This window comes from Poecilia latipinna, unplaced genomic scaffold (genome assembly GCF_001443285.1).
Source record: "Poecilia latipinna isolate Pla-1442-1.1 unplaced genomic scaffold, P_latipinna-1.0 Scaffold1648, whole genome shotgun sequence".
Classification (NCBI taxonomy): Eukaryota; Metazoa; Chordata; class Actinopteri; order Cyprinodontiformes; family Poeciliidae; genus Poecilia; species Poecilia latipinna.
In genome coordinates this window covers 138,886-165,204 of record NW_015114264.1, presented here as the reverse complement: position 1 = coordinate 165,204, position 26,319 = coordinate 138,886, and the positions used below count along the sequence as shown (strand labels likewise).

Below are 26,319 nucleotides of genomic sequence, written 5' to 3'. Positions count from 1 at the left end.
GAAGAAGAAGAAGAAGAAGACGCTCGCGCTGGGTTTACACCTTTGAAGGAGACCTGCTGCTGCTGTGCGGAGCTACGTAGGTTTGTGTTAGAATCACGGCAGCAAACCAGCAAAACGCAAAGAACTTTTCACAGTTTTTCCCTCCAAACTAACCGACTGAGTTGAGTAAAGCTGTTGGATGCAGGTAATGTTAGCTAAAAGATGACTAGCTAATATCAATACAGAACCTTAAGCTTAACAAGTACCTTGTAGGCTACCGATGTTGGTGTCTATTTTCAGCTGTAAATTAATTTTGCCCCCAAAAAAGTCAATCCCCCCCCCCACCCACACACATACACACACGCGTCTTTTCAACCAGACAGGACAGCCATTTGTAATCCATAGGGGGGGCGCAGAAAATGTTTGGAAACCACTGGGGGGGGCGCAGAAGAAAAAGTTTGGGAACCACTGGATTAGAGACTGAGCAGCTGAGCCCTTTCCTCTGCCTACATCCCCCAGAATGCTGTGCGGTTCTGAAATTATTTATAATCTATTAGACTATTGATATTGATCACGTGTGTCTATCAGAATATGCATTATTGATTTATTGTCAATAAATCAATAATGCATTTATTCACAATAAATGCATTATTTTGGAGTTTTGCCAAAACTCCATTAAGGCAAAAACATAGGTTTTTGCCTTAATGGAGAATTAAACGTGCCACTCCATGTCAACAAGAATCACATGGAAATATTCAAGTAAAAATATATTTGATAATTTAAAAAACTCATTAAAAATATCAACTTACTGATTATTATATCAAGAGTAGCACTTCAGCCAAAGCGTGCGTTATAAAAAAACATGTCAAAATGCAGCATATGAACTAACAAACAAGAACCTGTTTCAACATTAAAAATGTTAACAAGCTAAATTAATTTGCGTCACCTGGTTAGCATTTTTACCATACTAAAACATATTTGCCGTTCTATCGCTTCATTACAGCTCTTTAGACGGATTCTGTTCCAGACATCCGTTTATGCCCCAGTCAGATTTACAGTCTCTTAAGCCTGAGCTTTGTTCCCGCAGAATCTCATTTTAAGCTATCGGCTTTTTTCTTAAAATGTTTTAATTGAGCAGATGTGGCCTCTTTTATCATCCGCACAGAAATACGCTCATCTGAGACAGATGGAGTGGTATTCAATACTTATTCTCCCCAGTCAGTGGGCTGACTGGCAGACGTTTGACCATTTCCTTTTGTTTCAGACGGAACAATCCACAAACTGTCCCATGTGCTGGTATTTACAGACATCCACGGCTCCCGGGGGATGAATCCCTGTTGACTTGAGTGAAAGCGTTTTCTTTCAAGCACCCAGCAGATGGCTGACATTTATAGTTTGGAGGGAAAAATATGAACGGCAACTGGAATGGAGAACACTAAAAACCATCTAGCTCAGGTATTTCAGATTTCCTCCAGGCTAACGGAGAAGAAAGACGCCAGATTTCCTCTAATGCGAGCTTACAACTTCCAGGTCTTCATAGATCAGATGAAAAACTGTAACAAAAGTGTAAAAGAAGGAATAGGACACTAAATCACTCTAGTCAGTTTTGTGTTTGTCTCATTCATTCGCTCTTTTCGTCATGTATTTAGAGAAACATGGCATGTTTCCATTAAACTAATTTATTTTAAAAATGTAAACTTACTCCCCTTGTTTGTTGCATGAATACCAGTAGTAGCAAATTTGTTCAGGGACAGACAAGATAAATTTGATTTTCTAGTTCTTGGGTATGCTGCCCCTTTCACATGCCGCCCTGACCGTACAGCCCATGTTTAAAATCAATACCATCAGAAACCACCAAACTCCGATCAGTGCACCTCTTTTTAAAAAAATAATTTCGTATCACGGACTTGTGCTAATATTTCCCTTGGATCTTGACATTCAACATTAAGAAGAGAAACTAAACAGCGTTGCGGTTAATCCGCCGAGCATTCAAAAACAAAAATTATAATAATAATTTAAGTTTAAAAAAAGCAAAACATTCAGAACGGTGAAAGCAGGAGGAATACATGCCGGCTGACATTTAAAATGTCTCCAGCATTAATGTTCCCACTTAAGCCGTCCGTCTTTGACACTTTGAGAGTAAATCCTTTTGTAATTACCCAGACCTCTTCCAGGAGCATTTTCAGATCGCTCTGCACAAATCAGATCGCTCCTTGTTCGACACTCGTCCACATTCAAAACAGCCGTGACGTTTTGCCCTCCCCACCACTCTCCTCTGCCTCAGCGCCTGACTGACTGACTGACTGACTGTAATTATAGCTGCTCTTCACTCGGCTGAGTGCTTATTAAATGTCTTATTGCAGAAATAATGGAAATTTTCTGCATTAGCACAAACAGAAATGGCAGCAGAATGGAGCCCTGTGATTGGGGAGAGTGTTTAGATGAGGGAACAATGTTTAGGCTGATTTTTAAAAGGGGAATGCGGCTAAATTGGCCCCTCTCACTGCGCTTGGTGCCCCAACAGACAAAAACAAGACTGTTAGCGCAATATAAAGCGGATCGGGTGAGAGGGCAGGATTTGGAAAAATATGGGATTGGATGATAACGTTTATTTTGACTCTAACAATTGTCCTCTTAATTAAGACATGCAGAACCAGAATAGATTATGAAATAATGTAATGGGAGGATAAAAAGTTCAAATGTCATCTATTCCACCAACTGATCCTCAGCTGTGGCTCACGTACCAGGGGAAAAAGTCAAGAGTTGAGTTTCCACTGACCAGATAATTGCGCAATTTGACATTTCGAAAACAAATTAGCTTATTTTGAAGAAAAAAATAACTCTGTTTTTGATAAAGTTTTCGTGCTAGGATGAGGTGGCTTTTATGGCCATATTGAAATCAGTTTATTTCATCAAACTTTTTTCGCATCACACGAGTCACGTGATCAACAACCAGATGTTGCCACTGGCGCAGACGACAGGAAGTACTTGGACGATGACGGCACGACATGATTTTTAATGACTTATCGTGTGAACAAACTTATTCACCTTTAATTGCATTTATAATTTAATGGAAACACGTCACTTGCAAAATTGTTGGGGGTTTTTTACATTTTCAGAATAAATGGAAATGCAAGCGTGATCAGAGCTACATCTATTCTCCGTTCACACGCGCTGTTGTGATTGCTTAGACCGCTCCTCGAGTTGGTGAGGAATGCGACCAAATGCAGCATTTCTGAGCGCGCTATGTGATATATTTAAAGTTTTAAGTTAAAATATACTGATTAAACGTAGCTTTTTACACAAAATATCTGATCTAAATAATTTAATAATCAGTTGTCATCTTTCTGGGGGGTTTTTTTCTTGCAAAAGTCTCTAGACTTCGACTGTATTCTTTAAAAAATACAGTTAAGAAAAGATGAGAGTACATTGGGAAGTTGAAATGACTTTAAATGTTGTATTATTAGCACACGGACTTCTACAACAAATACAGTCTGTTGAAAGCCAGTCCCAATTTTGACAGAAAAGAAAATTAGAGAAAACCAATTAAACTACCTGGAACCTTATTCCTTCAGCCAGACACTTTGAAACTACATTTTTAAGAATGCTTTAATGTCCTGTGGTTCAAAATGAATGGAAATTATCTTTAAAAAGTTCAACACTTTTTCCCCCCGTCTCTTGAATTTGTAACCGAAACAATCTTGTCCCAAAATATATTCAATTGGCTTTCATCTGCAGCTCTTGTAAAAAAAAACTCTTAAGAACATCTGAAATTTTCTGGAACATAAAAACTAGAAATATTATTTAGCTTTCATAAAAAATGAAATGTAAATAATTTTGCGTGACATTACACAACTTGGGCGTAAAAACCTTCAACTAAAACATATAAACAAACAAAATATGTACAGTGTGCCTTGCAAACACTCAAAGGTTTTTCTACAAAACACAGACAATTATTCTCTAAAGTCACTGCTCCTTATTGTTCATGCCCTTCACTTTAACCTATTCATATTTCTATTGATTCCGTGACAATCAACCTTTACAACCCCTGAACGTCCAAGTGCTGGACTGCAGGCATGGCAATCATTTTCTACCAATCTTCCCGACCTAATAAATCTGTCCAAGGCAAATAATGAAAATATATCTCGACAAACTGCGCCTTCTCATACCATCTCACACCTTTTCAGATCTTGCTGTCATTTGCTGCTGTCCCATCTTATGCCAGGCACACTGCGAGCGCCGCCTCTCAAGACGGGCAGGCCATAAAGCGGCGCTGACAATTAATTGGAGTTCCATCAAGTAGCAGGATTGGGACTCTTGATCCCTGATGAGCCGTACCGTCTTGATTGTGGTTCAATTTTACGGGAGAGGGGCGAAGGAATGGCCGCGGGTCTAATAGGCAACGTCCATCACAACCAATCAGAGGCAGCAGACAGAGCAGCGTCCACCTCTGTTGCTAATGGTGATGCCACAAGGCAGAAACAAACCCTCTACCTCCCCACCCCAGAGCTCTTGAGAGAATACTTGGGACATTTTGTTGCTATGGTAATGTTAAGATGAGACCATCTTTGGCTTCAGATAAGTCCGTGCTTTTGTCCATAGCAATAAATATTGCCAAACAGCAGCGGCAATCTGCACAGGAAAAAGATTAGAACATTTATAGGAAACGGGGGGAAAAAAAAGAAGAAGGAAAAAAAAACGCCCCCTCGAAAAGTGAATGTTCATGTCAGGAGAGCAGTTTTCAGGCAGAAAGACGGAGTCAGCACGGAGACTGACAGCCTGGCATGCTAATGGATGGAAAAAGTCAGCACTGAATTCACATTCGGAGCACTTCACAGCATCCTGACGGGGCCGGCCTTAGAAAAGAGGAAAGGTTCTGGTATGTTTGTGTTATTGCGTGTAGAATATGCATGAGTGTGAGGTTCAATCTTAGCGGAAAATCTACAAAAAGAAAAGAGGAATAAGTGATTAAATGTCTAGGCGGTCCAAAAAAAGTTTGCTAATGCAGTGGGGGAATTTTCACAAAATAAATCAAGTTTTAAATACTAGAACTTGCGGGAAACAAAAGTTGGCATAGCGTTGGAGAGACAATCAAACAGCCAACAAGTCAGAGTTTGAGAGTCTGATGGTTAGATACACTAAATCAGAAAAAAATTCAGTGATCTTCTTGTATCACGGTCTTAAAACATTGATCATCTTCTGCCTATCCAAGGAGGCACAAGGCCCACAAAGGAAACTCAGACATTTCTTTCACCTCCTGCTCATTCTGAAGGACCTGGACTATCCCTTCTGCTGGGTCTGGGTTGGGACTGGATTCTCCCAGTGGTAACATCTCAGAAACCCAGAAAAGGCTAAACGTCCAGCAGGCGTTCTGACAACGTGCCGAGCCAATTCAACTGCAGGGGCTCTGCATGGTCAGGCCAAAATGCCAAAAATGGTTCTCATGGTTGCGGTTGCGTGATGAAAATTGCATTCTCAGCCTGATGTCGTCTGCCCCCTTCTATCACGACCCCACCGGTGAGCTTTTTGACCCCCTCTCCAGCCAAAACTATTGAGTGATTGGTCAGAATTTTTTGAGTGTGCGCTTATGCAGAAAACGTTGCTACTTAAAAACTTAAACTGAGAACAGAAAGCCAGGAGTGTCTTATGTTGAGGCTTAGAAAACATAAGAAAAACTGGGGGGAAAACCCACAAACTTCAGAGAGAACAAGTGTAGTTTTGTTCCTTTGACAGGTAAAAGAATATGACTGTAGTTGATGTGCAGCAAAATCTCACTGGTCCCTGATTATTCATTCTAGGATCCTATGATTCAGTCTGTGACTAAGTGAAAGCCCCCTTGCTCTCTTGTTTCATTTCGATAACGAGCCATGCTCATTTCTTTGATTAAAACATCAATGAGTGAAACTAAATTAAACACAGAGTAAACTGGCACATAAGGCATCCTGTTAGTGTTAGAACATAACACATTATCTCTCCTCTCGCTGTGAAGAATTGAACTGTCACAGAGTTTGTTGCGTGGCCGGTCATCTTCAGCACTGATCTCATTATTCTCAGTAGCAACAAGTTAAATGTGCAGAGCGTGATAAGGGAGACGGATTACTTCAAAGACGACCGTGTTGATTGTTTTGATGCAACAGCATCTTAAGCTAGGCCGACTCTCTGTTTTCATTTTCTAACCGGTTTATGATTATGTCACATTCCTCGGCTTGTTTTCAGCAGTCAAATAAAAACGTTACCATGAAGTCGCAGCAGGTACAGTATGTCAGTGGTATTCAGGTTTCCAGCTTGTAAGCTGCCATAAAGAAAAAAAAAAGAAAAAAAATATTATATTGGTTCAAAACAATAGTTTGATTGTTTTATCATTTGTTCTATTGGGTGAATAATCCAAATCAGCATCAATTTTGGGTTTTAAGAGGTTTGTGGCTCAGGTTCTTAACCGACTCCGGACCACAAAGTAGGCTTTCTCTTTTCCAGTTTTCTGACAGATGAGCTTTAATTTCCCCCAGTTAATTAAAATATATATTCTTTTAATCATAACTTCAAAAGTCAGACTTTTGAAGTTATAATCTTTCAGCTAAAGATAAACGTTTTGACAAAAGTTTGATTCTTAAGCATCTTAAATATTCTTCAAGGTTAATTTCCCATTTAAGAATCTCCCACTCTCAGTTGTTCTGCTGTGCAGTACTTAGTTTCTGTGTTCATTTTTACTTAATTACATCATTAGGAAAGAAAAGATTATTAATTGAAAATTAAATGATCCTTGATTACACAATTAATTTTTAGTTCCTGCTGTTAATTCATTATATTGAAGTCCAAAAGAACTCCTTGATCAGCCGGATACTTGATTTATATATCACAACACTCGCTGAATTTTGTAAATTAAAACAGTTTAAAGTATTTTTTTTTCAATGCTACACATAAATTCACACATGTATTTAGAGCTATTTGGAGATAATCACATGTCCTCTAAGACTTCTGAGCTTTTTTTTTTTTAGATTCTAGAAAAAAAGTCTTAAAAAACAAGTATTTGCTATTACTAGTTTCCATACTTAGACTCTCAAATTAAATTTACAGTAGAAACATGTAATGCAGTTTAGTTATGAGAGTGAGGACAACAGCAGCTAAAACAATGAAAGAGCTGGACTTATTGTTTCTTACTTTCAAAAAAAAAGAAAGGAAAAATTTGTTTTTTGGAGCCACAATGAGATAAAACAATGTGTATTTGATGAAGTCTGGCCTTGCTCTGTTGGTTCCAACCTGCCACATGCAGCTAAAACAATCACAACATTTGAGAAGACAGAAAAACCAAAATAAAGCTTAAACGCATATTTCACCAAACATCTAGGCTATTCACTTGATTTCTATTAATACCCATGGAGCCAATGTGCCCACAAACTACAGAAAAAGTTTCCAAGCAGGGAAATTCAGGAACTAAAAATACTCCCCCCATCTTTCTGTCTTATCTCTGGATACTCATTGTCTTTTCTAATTTGCTCCTTACATTAAGCCAGAATCTATTTTAGGAGAAGCTGAATATATGAAATATTAGAAACCATGGACCCTCTGTTGCACAAATTCTGGTTTAAACAAAATAAGCCAATTTAGTTCTCATTAGGAGGAGTAGAAAAAATATCTAGTGTATCCAATGACACCAAGGAGAGTCACTCTGGTTCTGCAGCAGCCCACGCTTCCCTCGCCCGGTCCACCGAGACTGGAGCGAGACAGACTTTCTTCTTGTCTGCTGCTGCCAGTGTGGGAAGTGAAATGCATGCGATGGAAACCTGTTGGGGTTGCCCCGTTTGTCCTACTTTCTGCTGTCATCCTCCCCAACGGGCTGCACATTTACGCCTTGCCGGCGTGTCAAACATGCCAGCGCCGGACTTCACAAAGTCGCACATACAAAAAAACCTGCATGAGTAAACGTTTCACCACACGTATGCTTCCACGCAGCCGCCGGCATCATCAAGAAGCACACAAACGCATCCTGAACCCGAGCTAGCATAAATGCATAAGATTTTCATTTTTCCATCTCATTCACTTGTCTTGATTAGACTAATAACATGTAGATTTTTTGATGGGGTTTTTTTCTGCCTCCTCATGCATATACAGTGCATTCGTTGATTGCACACAAAGCTGTCTCAGATTAGGCAGGGATTACTGCTCTGCTGCCCACATGGCCGGGGCCAGCTGGGGCGTAATGTGACACTCGGTAGTCTGGCGGGCTCAATAGGTCTCAGTGACTAACAGATGGCGAACGGAGCGGGTGATGTATTAAGATCCTCCACATCTATCTAAGGAAAGGCAGTATGGGGTTGTGGCTTTCCCGCCCCAGATCCGCGTCAGCTGCAAACAAACTGATGACTGTAAATATGGGGGCACTGCAAGGAAAACATTGCTTCATTTCAGTCTCTCTCTCACAGATGGTCTGCAAGGTGCAGCGTGTAACGTTTATTTGTGACGTGAGCTCAACGTGCAACGTGTACAGTTAGCTTAGCAAAGGATTTTGTATAAAAATAATAATGGATAATTAGATGAAGAGCGGGTCACTCAAAAGATAGGCGGAAAAAAAAACAATGCAAGGAGTACTTATATGATTGGAGGAATTCATGTCTGCAGGAATATTTTTCAGTTTCTCAGGGTGAGTTGCAGAACTGCTGTTTTTAAAACACTATGAAGACACATAGCATGCCACCAGTATGCAGATCTATGACTGCCCGGCCGGGGGCTCAGCCCTGCTTAGTGCGAGATGACTGTGACGAGGCGATGAGCAGCGCAGCGCCCCGCGCTGATTAACTGCTACTTAACACAGAAAATAAAGTCGTTATGTCGGGCTTTCTTCGAGCTAAAAGAAAAGTTTTGTTTCTGCCAAAAAAGAACAACTTCTATCTTAGCTTAAAATACACACTTTCTAGATCTGTCAATAACTCAAAAAGCCCGCCCAAGTAAACTTGCTCATGGTTTTGTCGGGCGGTAGAGAACATGTAAATTACAACATCGAAATTAAACTGGTGCTCAATGGTTTGTAGTCTTTCAAGGTCAGATATAAATCGAATTAAAGTTAGCGCTTTAGAATTGGCTTCTGCTAACAACTGTGTTGGTGTAATGCTTCAGCATTAGCACAGCTAATGCTTATGATTAGTGCTTTAGGGTTAGCACTGCTAACTTCTTAGTTAGCGGTGCCCACCACTGGGCGTTTGGTGTGAACCCGTGCAAAGACCGCATCCTCCAAATGGCTGGTTTGTTTCGCAGCTCAAGACAGCTCAACGGGAATGAAAGATTCTGTGTATGATTCAGAGCCAAGACCCGCCCAGTCACCCCCCAGCGTTTCCTCAGCCACAAAGTGTAAGTCTTTGTAGTTTATCTACCGTTTATCCATCTGTACACCACATTGTTTTACATTACACAGAGCAATGAGCCAATTTCCCATCAGATTTTAGATGTAAATTTATGGTGACTTTCTACAAACTGTTTAACAACATAAGCGCATTAATCCTTTCTCTTTTTCCAAAGCGGGCAACTATGATAAACACATAAAAAGACTAAGCTCCAGCTGCTTCCTGTGATACATTTCACCCCTAACCCTTTGCTGCGTAAAACAAATCGTGTTGATGCCGTTTTTATGTACTGACGTTGTCCCATGCATTGGACTGAAACGAGACAAGAATTATAAGAAGGGGTGACATTTACACACAATGGTTGACTGCAAGAATGTAAAATGAGGATATGGAGTTGAACAACAGCCCAATTTACCATCATGACGACGGAAGAAGAGTTGAGTTAATTAGCTTAAATACAGTTTGTTTAACATTTAATGACCAATTCTGAACTGACCCAGTTCACTCCTCAAGATAAGTCAGTTCCATTGGATTTTCCCAGAAAAATCAATCAATCAGTCGAACAAGACTAAAGCTAAGATGTGAACAAGCTTCAGCCATGTGGTGCTGTGGTGACGCACGACCCACGTATGGAAGCCTGGTGGTGGTGGTCACAGGTTCGATTCCTGGCCCAGCGACATTTGCTGCATGTCTTCCTGCTCTCTCATTACCCCGTTTCCTGTTGGGCACCAGAGCCAACAAAACCTTTAAAAAAACAAGATTCAGCCATGTTGACATTAAAATTTGAAAGGGATATTTCTGGAAGTTGCTTCAACAAATCAGAGTGAAAAAAGAAGAGTTACTAAATACCAGAGTTTGGCAAAACTTTAATGATCGAAAATCTTCAGACTCCCTCTGAAGTTCATGACAAGCATATTCCAAACAACAGCAGCAAGTCTTTGATCCTCTTTCAGTTTCAATTATAATTTTTTTGCTTTTAGGATTCTAGAAAAATTTTGTCTTTTATGCTTGATAAGCACATCATTTATGTACCAAGGATTTTAACTATGCACCGCAGATAAAAACACCGCTGTGAACTTTTTGATTCACCGTTTAAAACTGGTCAGTGGTGGAAATTAGGTGCTGTCGAATAGAGAAAAAAAAATCAGATTGTTTTTCTTTCTCTCTTATCATCTGCAAATATATCAGACTAATGATCTTTTATCTTTTATTGTATCACATTGCTTTTTCCCAACAGTCCAAGTTCAAAATGGCTTTGAAAACGACATCAAAAATTTGAGGTTAGGAGGTTAAGGTGTTAGATTAGGGTATTTTTATAAACTAAATGTAAAAATTTAGATTCTGATTCATTTTCAACTTCAATTATTTTTAATCCCAAAATGAATGAGTTAAAGGGAGGCATTCATCTGCAGGATCACGACAGAGTTCAACACATGAACTTTTTGAAGGCTTTGAGAATGTAATCTTTTCTAAAAATGATTAAAAACATAAACAAAATTAAAAAAAATATTTTTTTTACTAGTAACTGGACATTGCAAGAATATTGCAATGTCCATTTGCAATATTCTTTTATTTTCTTTTATTTTCTTTGCTAAGAAAATAAAATAAATAAATAAATAAATAAATAAATAAATAAATAATAGTATTACAAGAATAAAATCATACAATTATGAGGATAGTTTTAATATTCCCAGAATAAAGCGGTATGAGTTTACAGTCAAAATAATATGAAAATAAAGCCATATTACAACTTTGTTCCAATAATATGATGACAATTTTTGAAATATTATGACTTCATTCTCGTATTATTTTAACTTTATTCTCATAATTATTTTTTTTGTTGTTGTTGCGACTGTTATTGTTGTCACTTAATTCCTGTATTATTATTTTTTTAATAATAATAATACTGCGTCATAACATTCAGAGACACTTAACATTTATTTAGAGAAATTGAAACTTAGACAAGACAAGAATCTGAGTGGCAGCTTTAGGTACATATCTTAGGAATTAGGAAATAGGAAATACCTTAATTCTGAATAAAAAATTAGGAATAAGCTTTTGATCTTTTCCATTTCTGTTGTATTTAAAACTACTCCCTCTATCAAAAGATATTTTTTGATTCTTCTTTCGTCAAGGTTTCATTAAAGCAACACCACTAAGTTGGCATGTTTTATAGCCATTAGAAATAAAATTCAGAAACGACAAGTGGAGCTTAAAGGGTAAAAAAAACACAAAGCCTGATCAGTTCCTCTTGGTTTTCTTCCATTATTTCTATGACTTTTATTTCTTCCTCTCACAGAATAGAGCATAATTGCCTTTCATATGCTTTCTGCCCATGTTGTGACATATAGTTGGCATCAGCGGTTCTTTTGTCACATCACTCCCACCACAGAGAAAAACCACAACTTCAAAAACAACTGCAGCTCTGCTCTTTAGTAGACGCTGCTGTGAAAGCCTGACACTTTGTGGCACGAGAGATCCACAGGCAGAGGGGGGAGCGGGGGGAGAGGGGGGGCTCGCTCTGTCAAAGTGTCAGTATCGGCAAACGTCCAGTCGGAGCCGAATGTCAACACTCTAGAGGAGAGCGAAGCCGGATCCCACCGGAGACGACGGTCAACAAACACACACACTGTCAACCTTTAAGCAAGTTTAATCGCACTGATGCTCAGCAGATTATTTTGCTTCTTTAATCAGTTATTAAAGACATTAGTTTTAATTTGGCCCTCTGGACTGTGGCAGGACATATAAACACAATTTTTAATATAACAGTTGTGTATTAAAATATTATTTTATTGTTCAAATCAAAGCGGTTTCTATCTGTGTACCGCCAAATTAAATCAATGTGTAAAGATGTCTGACTTTATTTCATTTCAAGAAGTAGTCATCAAATGCAGAGATAGCTACTGAGTCATGTTTTCACAGACTGTTAATGGGTTGGTTTAGGATAATCAATTCTTTCTGACACAGAACATTAGTGATCTTGATTTGACCCAAAATGATCATTTTGATCCAACCCTGACTTAAGGCAACACCCACGTGTCAGATTTTAGATTTTATTATGTAAAAAAATTTAAAAACTATACATTCCTTTCTTTCAACTTACCCAACTTTGTGTTTGTACAATACATAACATCCAAATAAAATCTTGTTTTAATTACAGATGCACCAATCTGATATCAATATCTGTATCGAAAAAAATTCTAGACTGGGTATAGTTGACAATGTGCCAGATCCATAAAGGCAGATCTATTCAGTCTAATTCTATGCTTTGTGCTCTGAGCGACATCGAGCTTTATTTATTTCACATTATATTCAAATTTCCTAACTGCACTTTCTGAACCATTTGAAAGGTGTTTTGCTGCAGTTTATTTTTTAAAGGTTCTGTTGGCTCTAGTGGCCTTTATTTGAAAGCAGTTTGACAGGAAACAGGATAATCAGAGAGGGGGAAGACATGTGGGAAGTGTCGCCAGGCTGGGAATCGAACCTGTGACCACCACCATGAGGAATAAGGCCTCAGTATGTGGGTTGTGCTTTGCCCCTGCACCAGTTTATTTTTAACATGTTTGACCAAAGTAGTCAACCTATTGCTATTATCAGTTTCTCTATTATTTATTTTACACTGGCTGTTCTGCTGCTATCTGCACTGACTGAACAAATTAAAGTTGTTTTTACAAGTTTGACTAAACCTGTGAAGCTATTGGTGTTTCAGGGAGCTGTGCTGGTGCAGAGTTATCAGATAAATTTGTAATTCAGTAAATTTATATATGCATTTTAATAAAAGGAACATTTTAAGTTTCAGCTGTTTTTCTGTATCGGATCGTTATCAGCTGATACTAAACATCAGATATCGGAGGTGAAAAACATGGATCGGTGCATCCCTGGTTTTTAATACGACAGATGTGAAACAGTGAAAAGGAGTAAATGTTTTTCTTTCCGTGCTCTTGTTGAGTGATGAAGTAAAGATGTTCAAACAAGCTGCTCCGTTTACCTCCTGCTGGGCCACCAACCTAAATCCATTTACACCTCTGAGCTTCTGTGAAGCTGCTAAACACAAACCCACCAACACACACACACACACACACACACACATACATATAAACACGGCAGTATAAAATTCTTATATACAGACATGTTGTTATATCTGCAGAAGCAGAGCTGTTGTCACTTCCTGTCCAGTGCTTCTTTCCTACTACTATCTCCCAGCATCGTCTGCATTATTTACCTCGGATGCAACACTTCTCTGTAAACTTCTTGAACAAAGTCTGCTGCTCATCGACCGCTTTCCTCCGCGGGTCAAAGGAGGCGGGCGTGACGACCCAAGGGAAATGTAAGCCGACACGCAAAAAACACACAAACACCATCAATACACCGAGGCAAACACACACGAACATGCGCGCGTTCCGGCCCTCATTAAGCCGCGGAGCTCACCTCAAGCGTCCATGGTTGACTGAACGCTGCTGGCTTATGATGGATTAGCGGACCAAACAACAAAGTCTGGTTGAGGGAGTTCTCAAACGGCGAATGAGCACCTTGTCGTCTGAATTGAAACACGCTGGATTAGGTGGCGGCGGCGCGGAGGGGAGGAGCCTGGCAATGTTTGGCGATGAGCTTGTTGACAGGTGAGCCAATCATTAACTGAAGTGGACTCAGTGAGGGATCAGTAAACTTTTACTGAGATTGGGCAACGAACCTCATCAAACAGTAACTGTTCTCGTTTCGTAATGTTACTGCCTCGTGTTTGTGGATTATCAGTCAAAGATGTGTGTGACGATCATGTCTGGAAACTTGGAAAGCGCAAGAAATGTATCGGTGTGAAAAATGAAAAAGACAGCAAACTAAGTCCTTATCAGACCTGCCTAACCCTTCATTCCAGTGGACTCTCTTGCAGTCCATAAAATGTTCCCTTAAACATTAACTGGAAGCTAAAATGGGCTTTTCTTTGTCAGAAGGAAAGGTGAGAATGTTAATGCTTTACTCCGAAGCTGGTTTTCTGGTGTAAAAAGGCATTTGAAAGTGAAGAGAATCCCCCGGTGAACTGGAAGATAATTAAAAATCAAAATAAGGAGGGGAAAAAAATACTATCCAGTGAGTCACTTTCAAGGGATAATTCTGACGTTTTGAAGTGAGGCTCTATGAAGTTATTGTGTTTGATCTGCAGTAGAAAGACACCATGCGTCAATGAAAAGTGAAGAAGTCCCCAGAGTGGTGGGAGAGTAACAGCAAATCAGTGAGGGCCTCTTTCCTTTTGACTGGGGAAAATATTCAACTTATTAAACCTCATAGGTGTCACCGTTCTCCAAAAATGGTGACAAGAGTTTCAAACTCTCACTTACATTAAACATCATTCACAAAAACAGATAGTTGTGCTTCAAAGACATAAAGCTTAGACTTAAAGGGGCAGTATCATATGAAATCATCTTTTTTAGCACAATGAATTAATATTTAAGTTTTTTTAAATTTCATTTTGTTTTAAAATGGATTTCTGTGGCCCACAAATGCTTTCAATTGGACCGGTTCTGATTTTGTAGATAAAGGTTTGGACAACTCCACTCTAAAGAGTTGACTCAGACTTGTGGTCTAAGACTCTTTATCTTTTCCTTTAAAAGCCAGTCAGTATGCAAGGTACAGATTGTAACTCTGGCAATGTGCTGTAAATGTTTTCCTTCCACATGATTATCAACCAGTAACATTTTGGAAAATAAATAAGATCTTCTTCCTCTGTTAAGCTAGCAGCATCATTGCAGAGGTTCTTCTGGCTTCTAAGAATAAAAACATTCCTGTTATGTTTACTCAGAAACTAACTTGTTCATTTACTGAACTAACTGCACCTCGTTCATTATGATGGGATTAACACTTGATAAAAAACAGAAAATCCTGCTGCTCACAACGAAGAGAATAAATGGATAAATGGGTATTAAAGTTCTTACAAAGACAAAATAAAATGTGCTTTGATTAAACCTGAAATTCAAGGTATGCTTTTTCTTAGAAATATTTGCAATGCTTTCTCAAATTTCCTAATAATGTAAAGAGTTATTTTAGTGCATTGCAACAGGTAACAGATATGAGTTGGTATTTTCAATTAGGGGGATTTAAATTTACAAAAAGCAGCTAATACAAGAAGGCATCTCTGATTGGCCGTTTTACTGTCCTGAGAACGGATATAATATCTACAATTTAATTACAGGTAAGAAGTAAAATTACTTCACAGGACCTCACCTCAAAAACTTTAAATGATCCTTTCAGGGTGGCTAATTTTAAAATGATTCGGCTCCATCAAGACATTTAATCATCTTTCGATTCTCCACAGGATTCTCTTTGTACCAGAAATCCTAACTCTAAGATTTCAAACTTAAGAAGACAAGAACAAAGGTTGGTGGCTCATCCCCTACAGGTATTCGGTTTGTTTACCTCGTAGCTAAAGCGCGGCGGTATGAAGGCTTCGTGCAGCTAAATGTCAACTTTTCGATGAATTCACAGGTGATCAGGCTACAAGTGGAGCATTCAGAGTCTGAGTCTGAGTCAGAGAGAGAGAGAAGGGGGAGTGAATAGCTGTGGTTAGCTTGATTTGAGGCTTGGGGCTGTTTCCTGGATTCCTGTCTACTTTCTCTCTGTGTACGAGCTGACGGGTCGCTGACCTGCCCAGTGGTCTAGAGCATGACTCACTCATCTCCCTCCCCAACCCTCCGCCCTGCAGGTGCAGGCCGCTCCTTCCACTTCTGCAGATGGGGAACATCTACAAATAATTACAAGAAGAGACACGTCTGATGATATGTCTACAGTCAGGCAAACCAGGACGTTGTCGTGGTTTTTTTTATGTGATTGTTGTAGCCTAAAATTACAACTTTTTTCTCAAAGTTGCAGATTTTTTTTTAAACTTTATTTTTACAAAAAAAAAAAAAAACAATGAAATTGCTGTATAGACCACCTTTTCCTTCTCTTTTTCTAGTGAAGTTATAATTACCTGAGAAGACCCTACATCATCATGGTCCTTTGATCTAACATCTTCTCCCCGACTCTTTGCTCTTTCTACTGTGACAATATAGATTTATTTTAAACATGTGCAAAGCAAAAGTAACAGGAATTATGAAAATAAATTTACTTTATAGAAACAAGTACATTTTTTTGGGGGGGGGAAACCCCAAAAAATTTCTTTGATAAAAAAGTTTTTGCCCAAGGTTGAGGTTGTTTTTTGGCTGCATCAAAATTAGAGCATTTCACAAAACTGCAAAGGTAACACTTTTTTCGCATCATACAAGTTAATGTCATCAACAACTGGATGTTACGACTGGCAAAAACAACAAAGAAGACAACAGGAAGTGGTAGGAGGATGACAGCACAGTTTATTTTTTTAATGACTTATCACGTGAACAAACTTATTCACGTGTGATTTTAATCGCATTTCTTATTCAATGTAAACACCGCAAGTGTAAAATTCCCTTTTTTTTTTTTTTACATTTTCCAAATATCAAGAATGTTTTGTACACATTTATAATGGAAACAGAGTGAGTGACCCCAGAAATTAAAGAGTATTGCGTTTATTCCAGGCATTAATGAACTAAGAAGAGATGTAAAATAGATAATATTAGTATTATTGTTAACAAAATGAAAACAATATACTGGAAATTGATTAACAAGTCATCATTCAGCTGACATTATCTACAGCAGCTTTACTCAACTTACACAGCTGAAAACAGTGCTGGGGACAGAGGGTACAAAAACAGGAAGTGTGGGGAACATGTCCCACAAATATCCCACATTAACTGTGTACACAGTATCAGCAAATCTTATACTGTGAGAATATATCAAAATAGCTGTCGCAAAAAAAGGGGGCAAATGTTACCACTTAGCGTCACAAATGCTTCAACTTGCAGGCTTAGCTTTCAATAAATTAGAAGGAAGCAAAAGGTCAAAATCCAGCCAAGTTGCACCGATTGGTGAGAAAATGTTAGGATAATTGGTCTGATTTGCGGAAAAATTGTGGTCATAGGTGGTCACAGCATGTGTGGGATTTGAGTGTTCTCCTTGTGAATGCTGGTTTCTCACCAGGAACTCCAACTTCCAGACTAAAACCATAATTGGTCTCTCTAAATGAGCTTTTGGTATGGTTGTCTGTCTCTGTGCTGCCCTGTAATGACCTAGCAATCTGTCCAGGGGGCATCCTGCCTCTTGCTCAATGACCACTGGAGACTGGCATCACAATCCGTGATGAATAGTTACATTTTTTTCCTCCTTTCTTTTTAAAAAGCTGTTCTCATTATGCCCCAACACCGATGAATCGTTAGACACAACTAGTGACTGTGAATTAGTATTCTGGTGACTGAGCCGCTGCCACCTTCAGAGGTTAGAGGCTATTACAGTGTCCGACAGAAACACCGGCGCGGGCGGAGGTCTGCTCTCCCCCTCGGGGGAATCAGGATTGATGATGTTCATTTGAGATCACATCCGAAACCAAGTGATGAATGTATTGATATTATTCTGGGAGCTGGAACTGTGTGTGTGTGTGTGTGTGTGTGTGTGTGTGTGTGTGTGTGTGTGTGTGTGTGTGTGTGTGTGTGTGTGTGTGTGTGTGTGTGAGGAGTAAAACAGATCACTCATCTATTTTGTTTTTTCCTGCAGGATGTGACTGGTTATAATTTAATAGCCTGTTTTTAAGGGGCTCAACAGTGCCTGTTTTAGGAGAGATCCAGGCTGGCATAATAACCTATATACTCGTGAAGCTGCACCACCTCCCACAGCCCAACAAACCACATCGACTACTATCATCCTGCACAGGCCAAACCGGTTTTCTGGTTTTGTTAGACAAAAAAAAAAAATTTCTAGAAAATCCTGTTTGGTCGCAAACCACTTTGGGAAACACTGAAATCCTTTTCACCTTTATTTGCAAAGAAGAAACGCACTGAACCATTAAGCTCACGAAACTGAACAGCAGCGAGAACTTTCCATGCAGATTGGGAAAAACACCAAAACATGTAGTCTTTCCCAAAAACAGGCCCTTTAAGACTTCACGGCTTACTTAAACTGCGAAATGAAGCAATGAAGCAGAGACTAAATGAAAGTAGTGACACTGTACCTGCATGGCGCATGGTAAAAGGGGTATCCAGGGTGAGGTATGTGGTTGCAGTAGCTGGACTGATTCCACATGATGCTTCTCTTGGTTCAACCGCAGTATCTAAGTGCTCAGGATGTTTCTCACCGCTCTCTGTTTCTAGTGCCGGCGGGTGGAATTCGACTCAGGCGGCTCGGAGGCACGTAAATTGATGCCGCTTGTTGCGCGTTTCGAGCGGCTCCATGGGAAGAGAGTGAGAGGGTTTGAACGGCTGACGCGATGAGGCAAGAGAGTAATCCAAGGGACGAGATGACGTACGGTGAGTCAGGTCTGAACACCTGGAAACGGCTCGTCTTGCTCAGCAGAGTAAGGTTGAGTGTGAAATCACAGGTTACTCCCCTCGTCCTGCTTCAAGCCAGTTATTTTCCCCTTCCTTTCAGATGCAGTCAGGATAGTGGACGCCTCTCGTACCACGCGATGAGGCATGTGTCATCGCCACACGTCTCAGTGATTCAAAACAAACCACCAGGTGTTTTCAGCCTCACAGGTATAGCTCTCCGTCCGACAGGCTTCAAGGCAAATCAGAGTTGGCTTAATAGTCTCCGACACCAATTAGAAGCAGTTCATGCCAAAGGTATTACCTCTCTAAACTTCCCAGGTGTCACCATACGTCTCTCGCAGATATGAGTGGGTAAAAATCCAGAGCCACAGCGTCCCTCTGCTCTTCCCTCTGAGACAGCTGCCTGCTGTCACGAGTGTTTATTCTCCAAATTACAGGATCCTCGCCGGCTCTCCAGCCTCATGAAGCGGCAGCGGCGCACGCAACTGATCGACTGAGCACCACAACAGAAAGGAAGAGAGCAGGAGAGAAAGGCAGGATATGACAGCGGGAGAGTGAATCTACCGAGAGAGAGAGAGACAAAGAGAGAGAGGAAGAGGTTCCCGGAGTGGAGCTGCCTTCTCATTCCCGCGAAATACTCATCTAGCAGGATACACACCGCAGGGAGGAGGAGAAAGTGTGTGTGTGTGTGTGTGTGTGTGTGCGTGTGTGTGAGAGAATGTAATGCTATGTAAATGATGAATATTTGAAGACCTAATTGAACACACTTGCCTGAATACCTTCCGTACCCTTTATGCTCCCTTAAAAAGAAACAGTTCTGTCCGATTCATGAGATCTAAATTGAGCTTTGCTGCCGGTGTGCCTTTTGGCATTTGGCATTTTGAAAACAGAATTTCAATAATGCTCAGTTGCTCTCCAAGGCTGATGCTTTGTTAGCCGTTTCACAGTTTGGTTTTCACACCGAATCGCAATCCATTCTTAATTTAACCAAGAGGACTGGCGTCTAAATATAACCAAATCATCTCGCCTCAAGCTAACTAACTAGTAAGAGAGAAAATAATTCAGGGTTAATTTAGTGGCTCCTTCCAACTGGCTGCGAAAAGGCTTGTTTGCTGCATGAAAACACACAGCTTCACACATCACAGTATCCACTGGTACAAGACATCCATGTGTAGTACCAAAGCAGAGAAAGGCAGGATATGGCAGCAGGAGAGGGAATCTACCAAGATTCTTAACTTTTTTATCAGGGAACATAAGTAATTTTAAAATGTTGCAAGTCTTTCAGATACCTCAGCTGTGAGGTAATTATGTATTTTATGATAGACACACAAATATTGCAAAGTGCTGATGTGACTTAGTAAAGATAGATTTCCTTTGACAGTCGGATACTCAAACTTTTTTCAGACTAATTTATTAATTAATTAAGTCAAATTGACCAAAAGGCAAATGTGGCTTTAAAAATAAGCTCCTGAGAATGTTTTAGTGTCACTTTAGGCATCACATGTATTTTGAACTTTTTTTGATTTTACCAACTAGCGGCTAAGTGTTGCTGTGACTGGTTGAAGCAAGTGCATTCAAAAACATTACAGTTACATTTCTGTGCAATTTAATGACTAAAAGTAATGTCCAATCATGGTTCTTTTTAACAGATACCGGTAAACACGACTCTGGTTAAAAGCATCTTGTCATTGGAGTTTCTCACCGAGGTCAGTGAACTGCTTTCCTCTCCCCCACATTTCTAAATAAGTAAGTTTGACAAACTCACATATGTGCTGACAGCAGCACTGGTTCCCATTCTCAAGTTCTTACAGCTCTAAAGACGGGTCACCAAAAGTCACACCAACCTTCTGGACAGAGCACAACTATTGGCCAACTTCAGTCTCTCTTAATGAAATACTTTTTATCCTAAATCAAAAAATTTTCACAATCATAACATAAATGTTTCCTAAACATAAGTTGTCAGGGTTGGGCTTAGGGGTATGTACTAAAATTTTAGAGAACATAAGACATGAAATCCTGTTTTCAGACTGAAAATGAGTGCTCTTGAATTATGGCAAGAAAATTCCTCCATATTAGTGCAGTTATAATTCTCTTCTGTGCTCTAGGAAAAACATGTTACACAGCAGCAAAGATGAGTCCAGCTATCGCAGGTAAAAGCAAAGACAGTGAGTACAATTATTGGCAGCTCTGATGAAGAGGTGAACCGAAGCCTTGACATAAATGGTTGTCATAGAGACGTGGCGACCCCAAAGTGTCTCTTCGTTGCCGCACTTTGCTAAAGTGGCAGCATGTTTTTGGATCATTTCTATCAAAGATGAACTGGTCAGGCTCTTTGTGGACAATTCTGACCGATGGAGTTTTATTTTCAGAAGACTGTAAAAAGGTTCTAGTTTTGACAAAAGTGTCCCGAAACAATTATTTTGCTTCCAATACAATACCAATATCTTTCAGTGTTTGCCAATACCGATATTTACCTGATATGATATCAGCATGAATCATACATACTTTAGTTACTTATTTTAATGTACAATGTTATAAAAGGCTTGATCAAGTGATAATTACAGAGAATTACAGGGTATGAGAACAACTAAGCCACTGATTATTAACCAATGATGTCTGCATGTAGAACACAAGCTCTGCTGGATAGAACAGCTGGGGCGAACTAAATGCTGGAGCGACTGAATTAGACAAACAAAAAGGCCCAACAAAATAAAATTAAACTCTAATAAAAAAAAAAAAATATATATATATATATATATATATATATATATATATATATATTATGACCAAGTTCTGAGATTATGCTTCCACAATAAGTTCTTGTCGGTGTTGAAACATTTTTACAGGGATGCCAGCAGTTGTTGTTGATACACTATATTGATGTTAAAGTAAAATAACCACATAGTCGCCACTTTTTGATTAACTTTTTGTTGTGACCAAAGTAAGAAAGATTCTCCCTAATAACATGAAAGTTTTTAACTCATAAAGAAGCTTAACTAACGAACAAATGCATGCAAAAAAAAGACGTGGCATTTTCCCATACAGTGTGTATTCTCACTGATCTCTCAAATCTTGCACTGTGTTTTCACGTACTTACCCCCGTCTTGCATCACTATCCTGTGTGAAGATTAATCCCAGTAGCTTAATGGTTAATGTGAAGGCCTGTGGCATTCATCTGCAACTAAACTAGCTTTCAATTCATAACAAGTAACAAAAAAAGGTCTTCTGAAAAGAACAGAGCCTTTGCTATGCTGCGTTTAACGTTAATTTTTTTTTTTTATAAAACAGAAAGTAAGAGAGAAATCACACCAAGAGGAACAAGTCTAATCAATCTGCAAAGGATAAATCCTGAAAAAAGTGAGTCTTCATGGTTGTTGGGTGTGGCATGGTGATGTTATTTCAATTTAATTGTACTCAAATAGCTCTAATGACTATCATCATCTGTGATCTGACTAAACTCCAGCAACATGTGTTTTTGATGAGGTAAGAGTCCAGAAGGAGGAAGGGAAACAAAAGATAGGAAAGCAGGGTGGAGCTAATGGCAGGGAAGAAGGAAGGAAGCAAGGGAGGGAGGGAAGAAAAGGAGAAGAGAAAAGGGCTTGGGAGGGGTGGAAGAAATTGAGGTGGTGGGCCTGTTTGTTTTCGGTGTAAAATTTCATTCCAGCCCAATTTTATCAGGGAAGGAAAACACAGGGGACCCCGCTGCTGCATCTTCTCCACCGTTCTGCTGTTCTCTGTGTTTGTTATCCCTGTTTGAAGAGGCAGGTGGACGCCATCCGCCCCCGCGTACACACACGCACTCAAACACGAGATGTGTGCTCCACATTTTCAGCAAAGCAGACAGAGACGGATGAAAACTTAAAGGGACATTGTTACGGCATAAACATGCTCGCACACATGCAGACGACGAAGCACCGACGCCTCACCTGAACACAAGAATGCAACAAAAAAAATCATCAAACGTTCACCACAGCTTTGAGCGGAAATGCGGGAGGTGCCGCCTCGCAGACGTTTGACAAGCTGTGCTCAATCGTTCTGTCAGTGGGTGTGTGATGGCAGGAGTGCCACTGGGCCTGTGGTTCAGCTTATCTTGGTTTTACAGACTTAACCACCCCCCAGTATACATCACCGCATCGCCACTGGTTTCAAAATGCAACAAACACAACCTCAAAACACACCTCGTCTGGCTCATCCCTGTGGTCAAGGTCACAGCTGAGCCCAGATTTCTGGAAATCCATGAAAACATAGTTTTAATTAGGCAAAAGCAGGGAAAGTGCTGCGAAGGCCTATTGTAATCATAACGTTTATGCTTCCGTCAAAAGAATTGGCTTTTTGGAGGCCTTAACATATCTGAAAACTCACCAAACTTGACAGATGTGTCAGATCTGCGTGAAAATTACATATTTTACAGTCGTCACAAAAATCACAACAGAACGACTCCACAGCGCCCCCAGGGCAACTTTCAAAATATCCTTGACCTAATCAACATGAAACTGTGGCCAGATACAGAAGACATGTAGGTGTGACTGGGTTTCAAACACACACTGGTTTTGGTGGGGGATGTGGGCGTAATCGCCTGTGATGGTTTTGGTGGGGGATGTGGGCGTGGCCAAATCGCCTGTGATGGTTTTGTTGGGGGATGTGGGCGTGGCTAAATCACCTGTGAAGGTTTTGCCATATGTTGGGCTCTAAATTCCATGGATTTGAACCGAGCTGCACCAAACTCACTAGGATTGATCCTTATCCACCCCCCTAAGGGAATCCATAACAATATTTAGTGGGCGAGGCCTAATTCTTTTACACCACCCCCTAGAATATTTTCTTGAAAAAAGACCCAGATACATACATGACATACATGTGAATGCTGGGTAACACTTTATTTGAAGGGGGGAGTGAATAAGACTGTCATGACACCGTCATAAACATGACATAACATCTGTCATGAAGATGAATAAGCCTTCATGAATAGTTATGACTGTTGTCATAACGCGTCATTCGGTAAATTATGACACTTTTAATACAAAGTTGACATTATTCAAAATGTCTTTGATATGACAACTTGACAATAACCAAGAAATCATTATTGATATAAATTTGTTATAAAAGAATTACTGATTGCACTTTAAAAATTAGGTAACTTTATGTTATTAAAGGAAAAGTTTAAACAGTAAGGATATCCTTTAAATATGAAGGTGTTTGTAAGAATAAAACAGTATCAAACAGATTTTTATTGGAATTCAATTAAACACAGACAAATGCAGATCACAGCAACTCTTTTTTGCGTATTAATACGTTGTATGACAGACTTTATCAAATGCAGCACAGCCACAATGTGTCCACTGAACTGCACAGGTCACTGTGCAGATGCAGATGTACACTAATAGTAAAGCTATTACACAGCTTCAATCTCACAAAATATCAAATTATTAAACCTAAGGTTTAAAGCAAGGTTTAATAAAAAGAAGAGTGTAATTAAACTAAAATATTTTAAAGTATAGGGATAAAATGGCTCAGAAAACAACATATTTTGTCCTGATTAACCGCCAAACAATGACTTGTTTATAGTATAGAATGACATTGCATTCAGCAAACTGAGGCATTTTAAATATGTTTACAAGCTGTCTGCCATGTAAACTAAAAACATGAAGTAATACAGCAGGTTAATGAAAGCCAGGTATAAAACAAATTAAATAAAACTTACCGCAATCTTCGTTGTAAAAAAATAGATGAAACAAAACTTCCAGGTAGGATGTATTTATAAGAAATCTGCTGAGTAAGCAGTATGTGACGTAGCATCAATGTGCTACGTCACATACTGGACGGATTCATGGGTAGCACAGATAAACAGAACACTGGTCTGCTCCGGTTTATATTTTGACACTTTATGACTGGTGTCATAGATTATGACACGTTTAATGCAAAGTTGACATTATTCAAAACGTCTTCGTTATGACAACCTGAAATTAACCTAGACAAAGTCTTTGTTATAACGACTTGACATTAACCAAGATTCATCACCTGTCATAAATATGTCATAATAGTTGTTAATTATAAAAATTTATAATATTATGTATCTTTGTGTATTATTACATTGCTATGTCATTTGTTGACTTGGCCCAATTATTGCGGTGTGGTTTTCCCCAGCTGGGAGCGAATGAGACAGGTAGCCAATCAGAAAGCACGGTGAGCACGCTAGTCTGAAGGAGCGGAAGCAGGGGGGAGGGGCCTCCAAGCTGGAGCATTGGGTATATAGGTGGTGCATTGTATAAGAAGGCATTAAGATGACCTCAAATGGTTGCCATGAAAGAGTCAAGGTAACACTCCAGGTATGTTTTTGATGAGGGAATAATACAATCACAGGATATAAAGCTCAAAACAGTCATTCATTCAACAAGATGTCTGAAATATTTCTCAGAGATTTTGGTCTGACAGCATCACGCAGCCACTGCAGAGTGTTCGTTTGGGTCAAAAATATTTAGCGCATAACTCAGACTAGATTTTCTCTCACAAATCCAACAAACTGAGACCATCTTTCACTTTCTTGTTTTTAGTTTAGTCACTTCCTGTTTCCTTTGAACCACTGCAAAGCAAATGTACCTAGGGGTAGAAATAAAGTAGCAACCTTCCTGGCGGGACTCCAGATTCGTTTTCGCATCAGAGACTGCAGAGAAAAATCTTTTTTGATAAAAAGTTGTTTTTTTTAAGTAATCCGTAGTGTAGGCGACCGACAGAATAACATTAACGCATTAGTGTGTGTCCTTGTGTATCCCTTTATTGGGATGTGTAGAGGGTGTGTGTGTGTGTGTGTGTGTGTGTGTGTGTGTGTGTGTGTGTGTGTGTGTGGGTTGTGGTGGGGTGGGCGATATGTCAACATCTTGAGGGATCTTTTGATCCAGATTCTTCAATCTTCACTTACACACAGACATTCCAACTATTAATACTTCTCCTCTGATCTCTTTGCTTTCGTTGTGCCTTACGGCCACAACATCTCTCCGTCTCAAATAAGAGACGTCTTGAAAAGGATCTGAGCCTCAGTCTTAAAGCGTTGGCAAAGCGGAGAGACAAAGGAAGGATTTTCCATGAAAGATGTAGATTTGGAGAGAATCATATTATCAGCATGTGGCAGTAAATGAGGAACACAGGCACAGAAAGACGCATCATGTCAAATCAAAAGCCATTAATGCAACAAGTTAGGGATGCCAAGCTTTGTGGCAGCCCCACCAGGACCAGCTGACAGCCTCCTTTATAGAGTCAGACAGCAGTACTACAACAATACACAAGGTGGCAGCAAACAGAGAGAGGTTTCTTTGACCATTAATAACTATCTATATTTTTTCCCAGAGTTCTGGGTCCTGCTTTATGCTCTCTTCTCTTCCCTGTACAATATGCATCAGGTGCCTTTCCACTTAGTCATCCTTTGTTATAGTCCAGATGCACCTGGACTCTCACAAACACACACAGTTCCAGTTAAAAGTCACAGTAGAGTTGATCAAACTAAAAGTGTTAACATTGTAATTGTGGGACAGAAAATACTTCATTTTTTCTGGCATTCCGCCCAAACACCTTTGTTGCCTCTCCTGGTCATAGTTCTTTAACAGCGACCTTTGGGTATTTCATAA

At 39.6% G+C, this 26,319-nt stretch overlaps 1 protein-coding gene across 9 annotated transcripts in view; it reads right to left on the bottom strand.

Moving 5' to 3' along the window:
- Positions 1-26,319, bottom strand: part of LOC106964263 (pleckstrin homology domain-containing family A member 7) — a 147,284-nt gene that overhangs the window by 88,720 nt on the left and 32,245 nt on the right. The window contains exon 1 of one of the 9 annotated variants that reach the window (XM_015059669.1): positions 18,385-19,189. The exons of 6 other annotated variants lie outside the window; for them this stretch is intronic. In XM_015059669.1, the coding sequence (XP_014915155.1) occupies positions 18,385-18,455 (71 nt within the window). In that variant the 5' untranslated portion in view covers positions 18,456-19,189. Of the gene's footprint in view, positions 1-13,536; positions 13,630-13,742; positions 13,945-18,384; positions 19,190-26,319 lie in introns of those variants that run through there. 2 more of the 9 variants (XM_015059673.1, XM_015059674.1) reach the window with 2 other exon arrangements.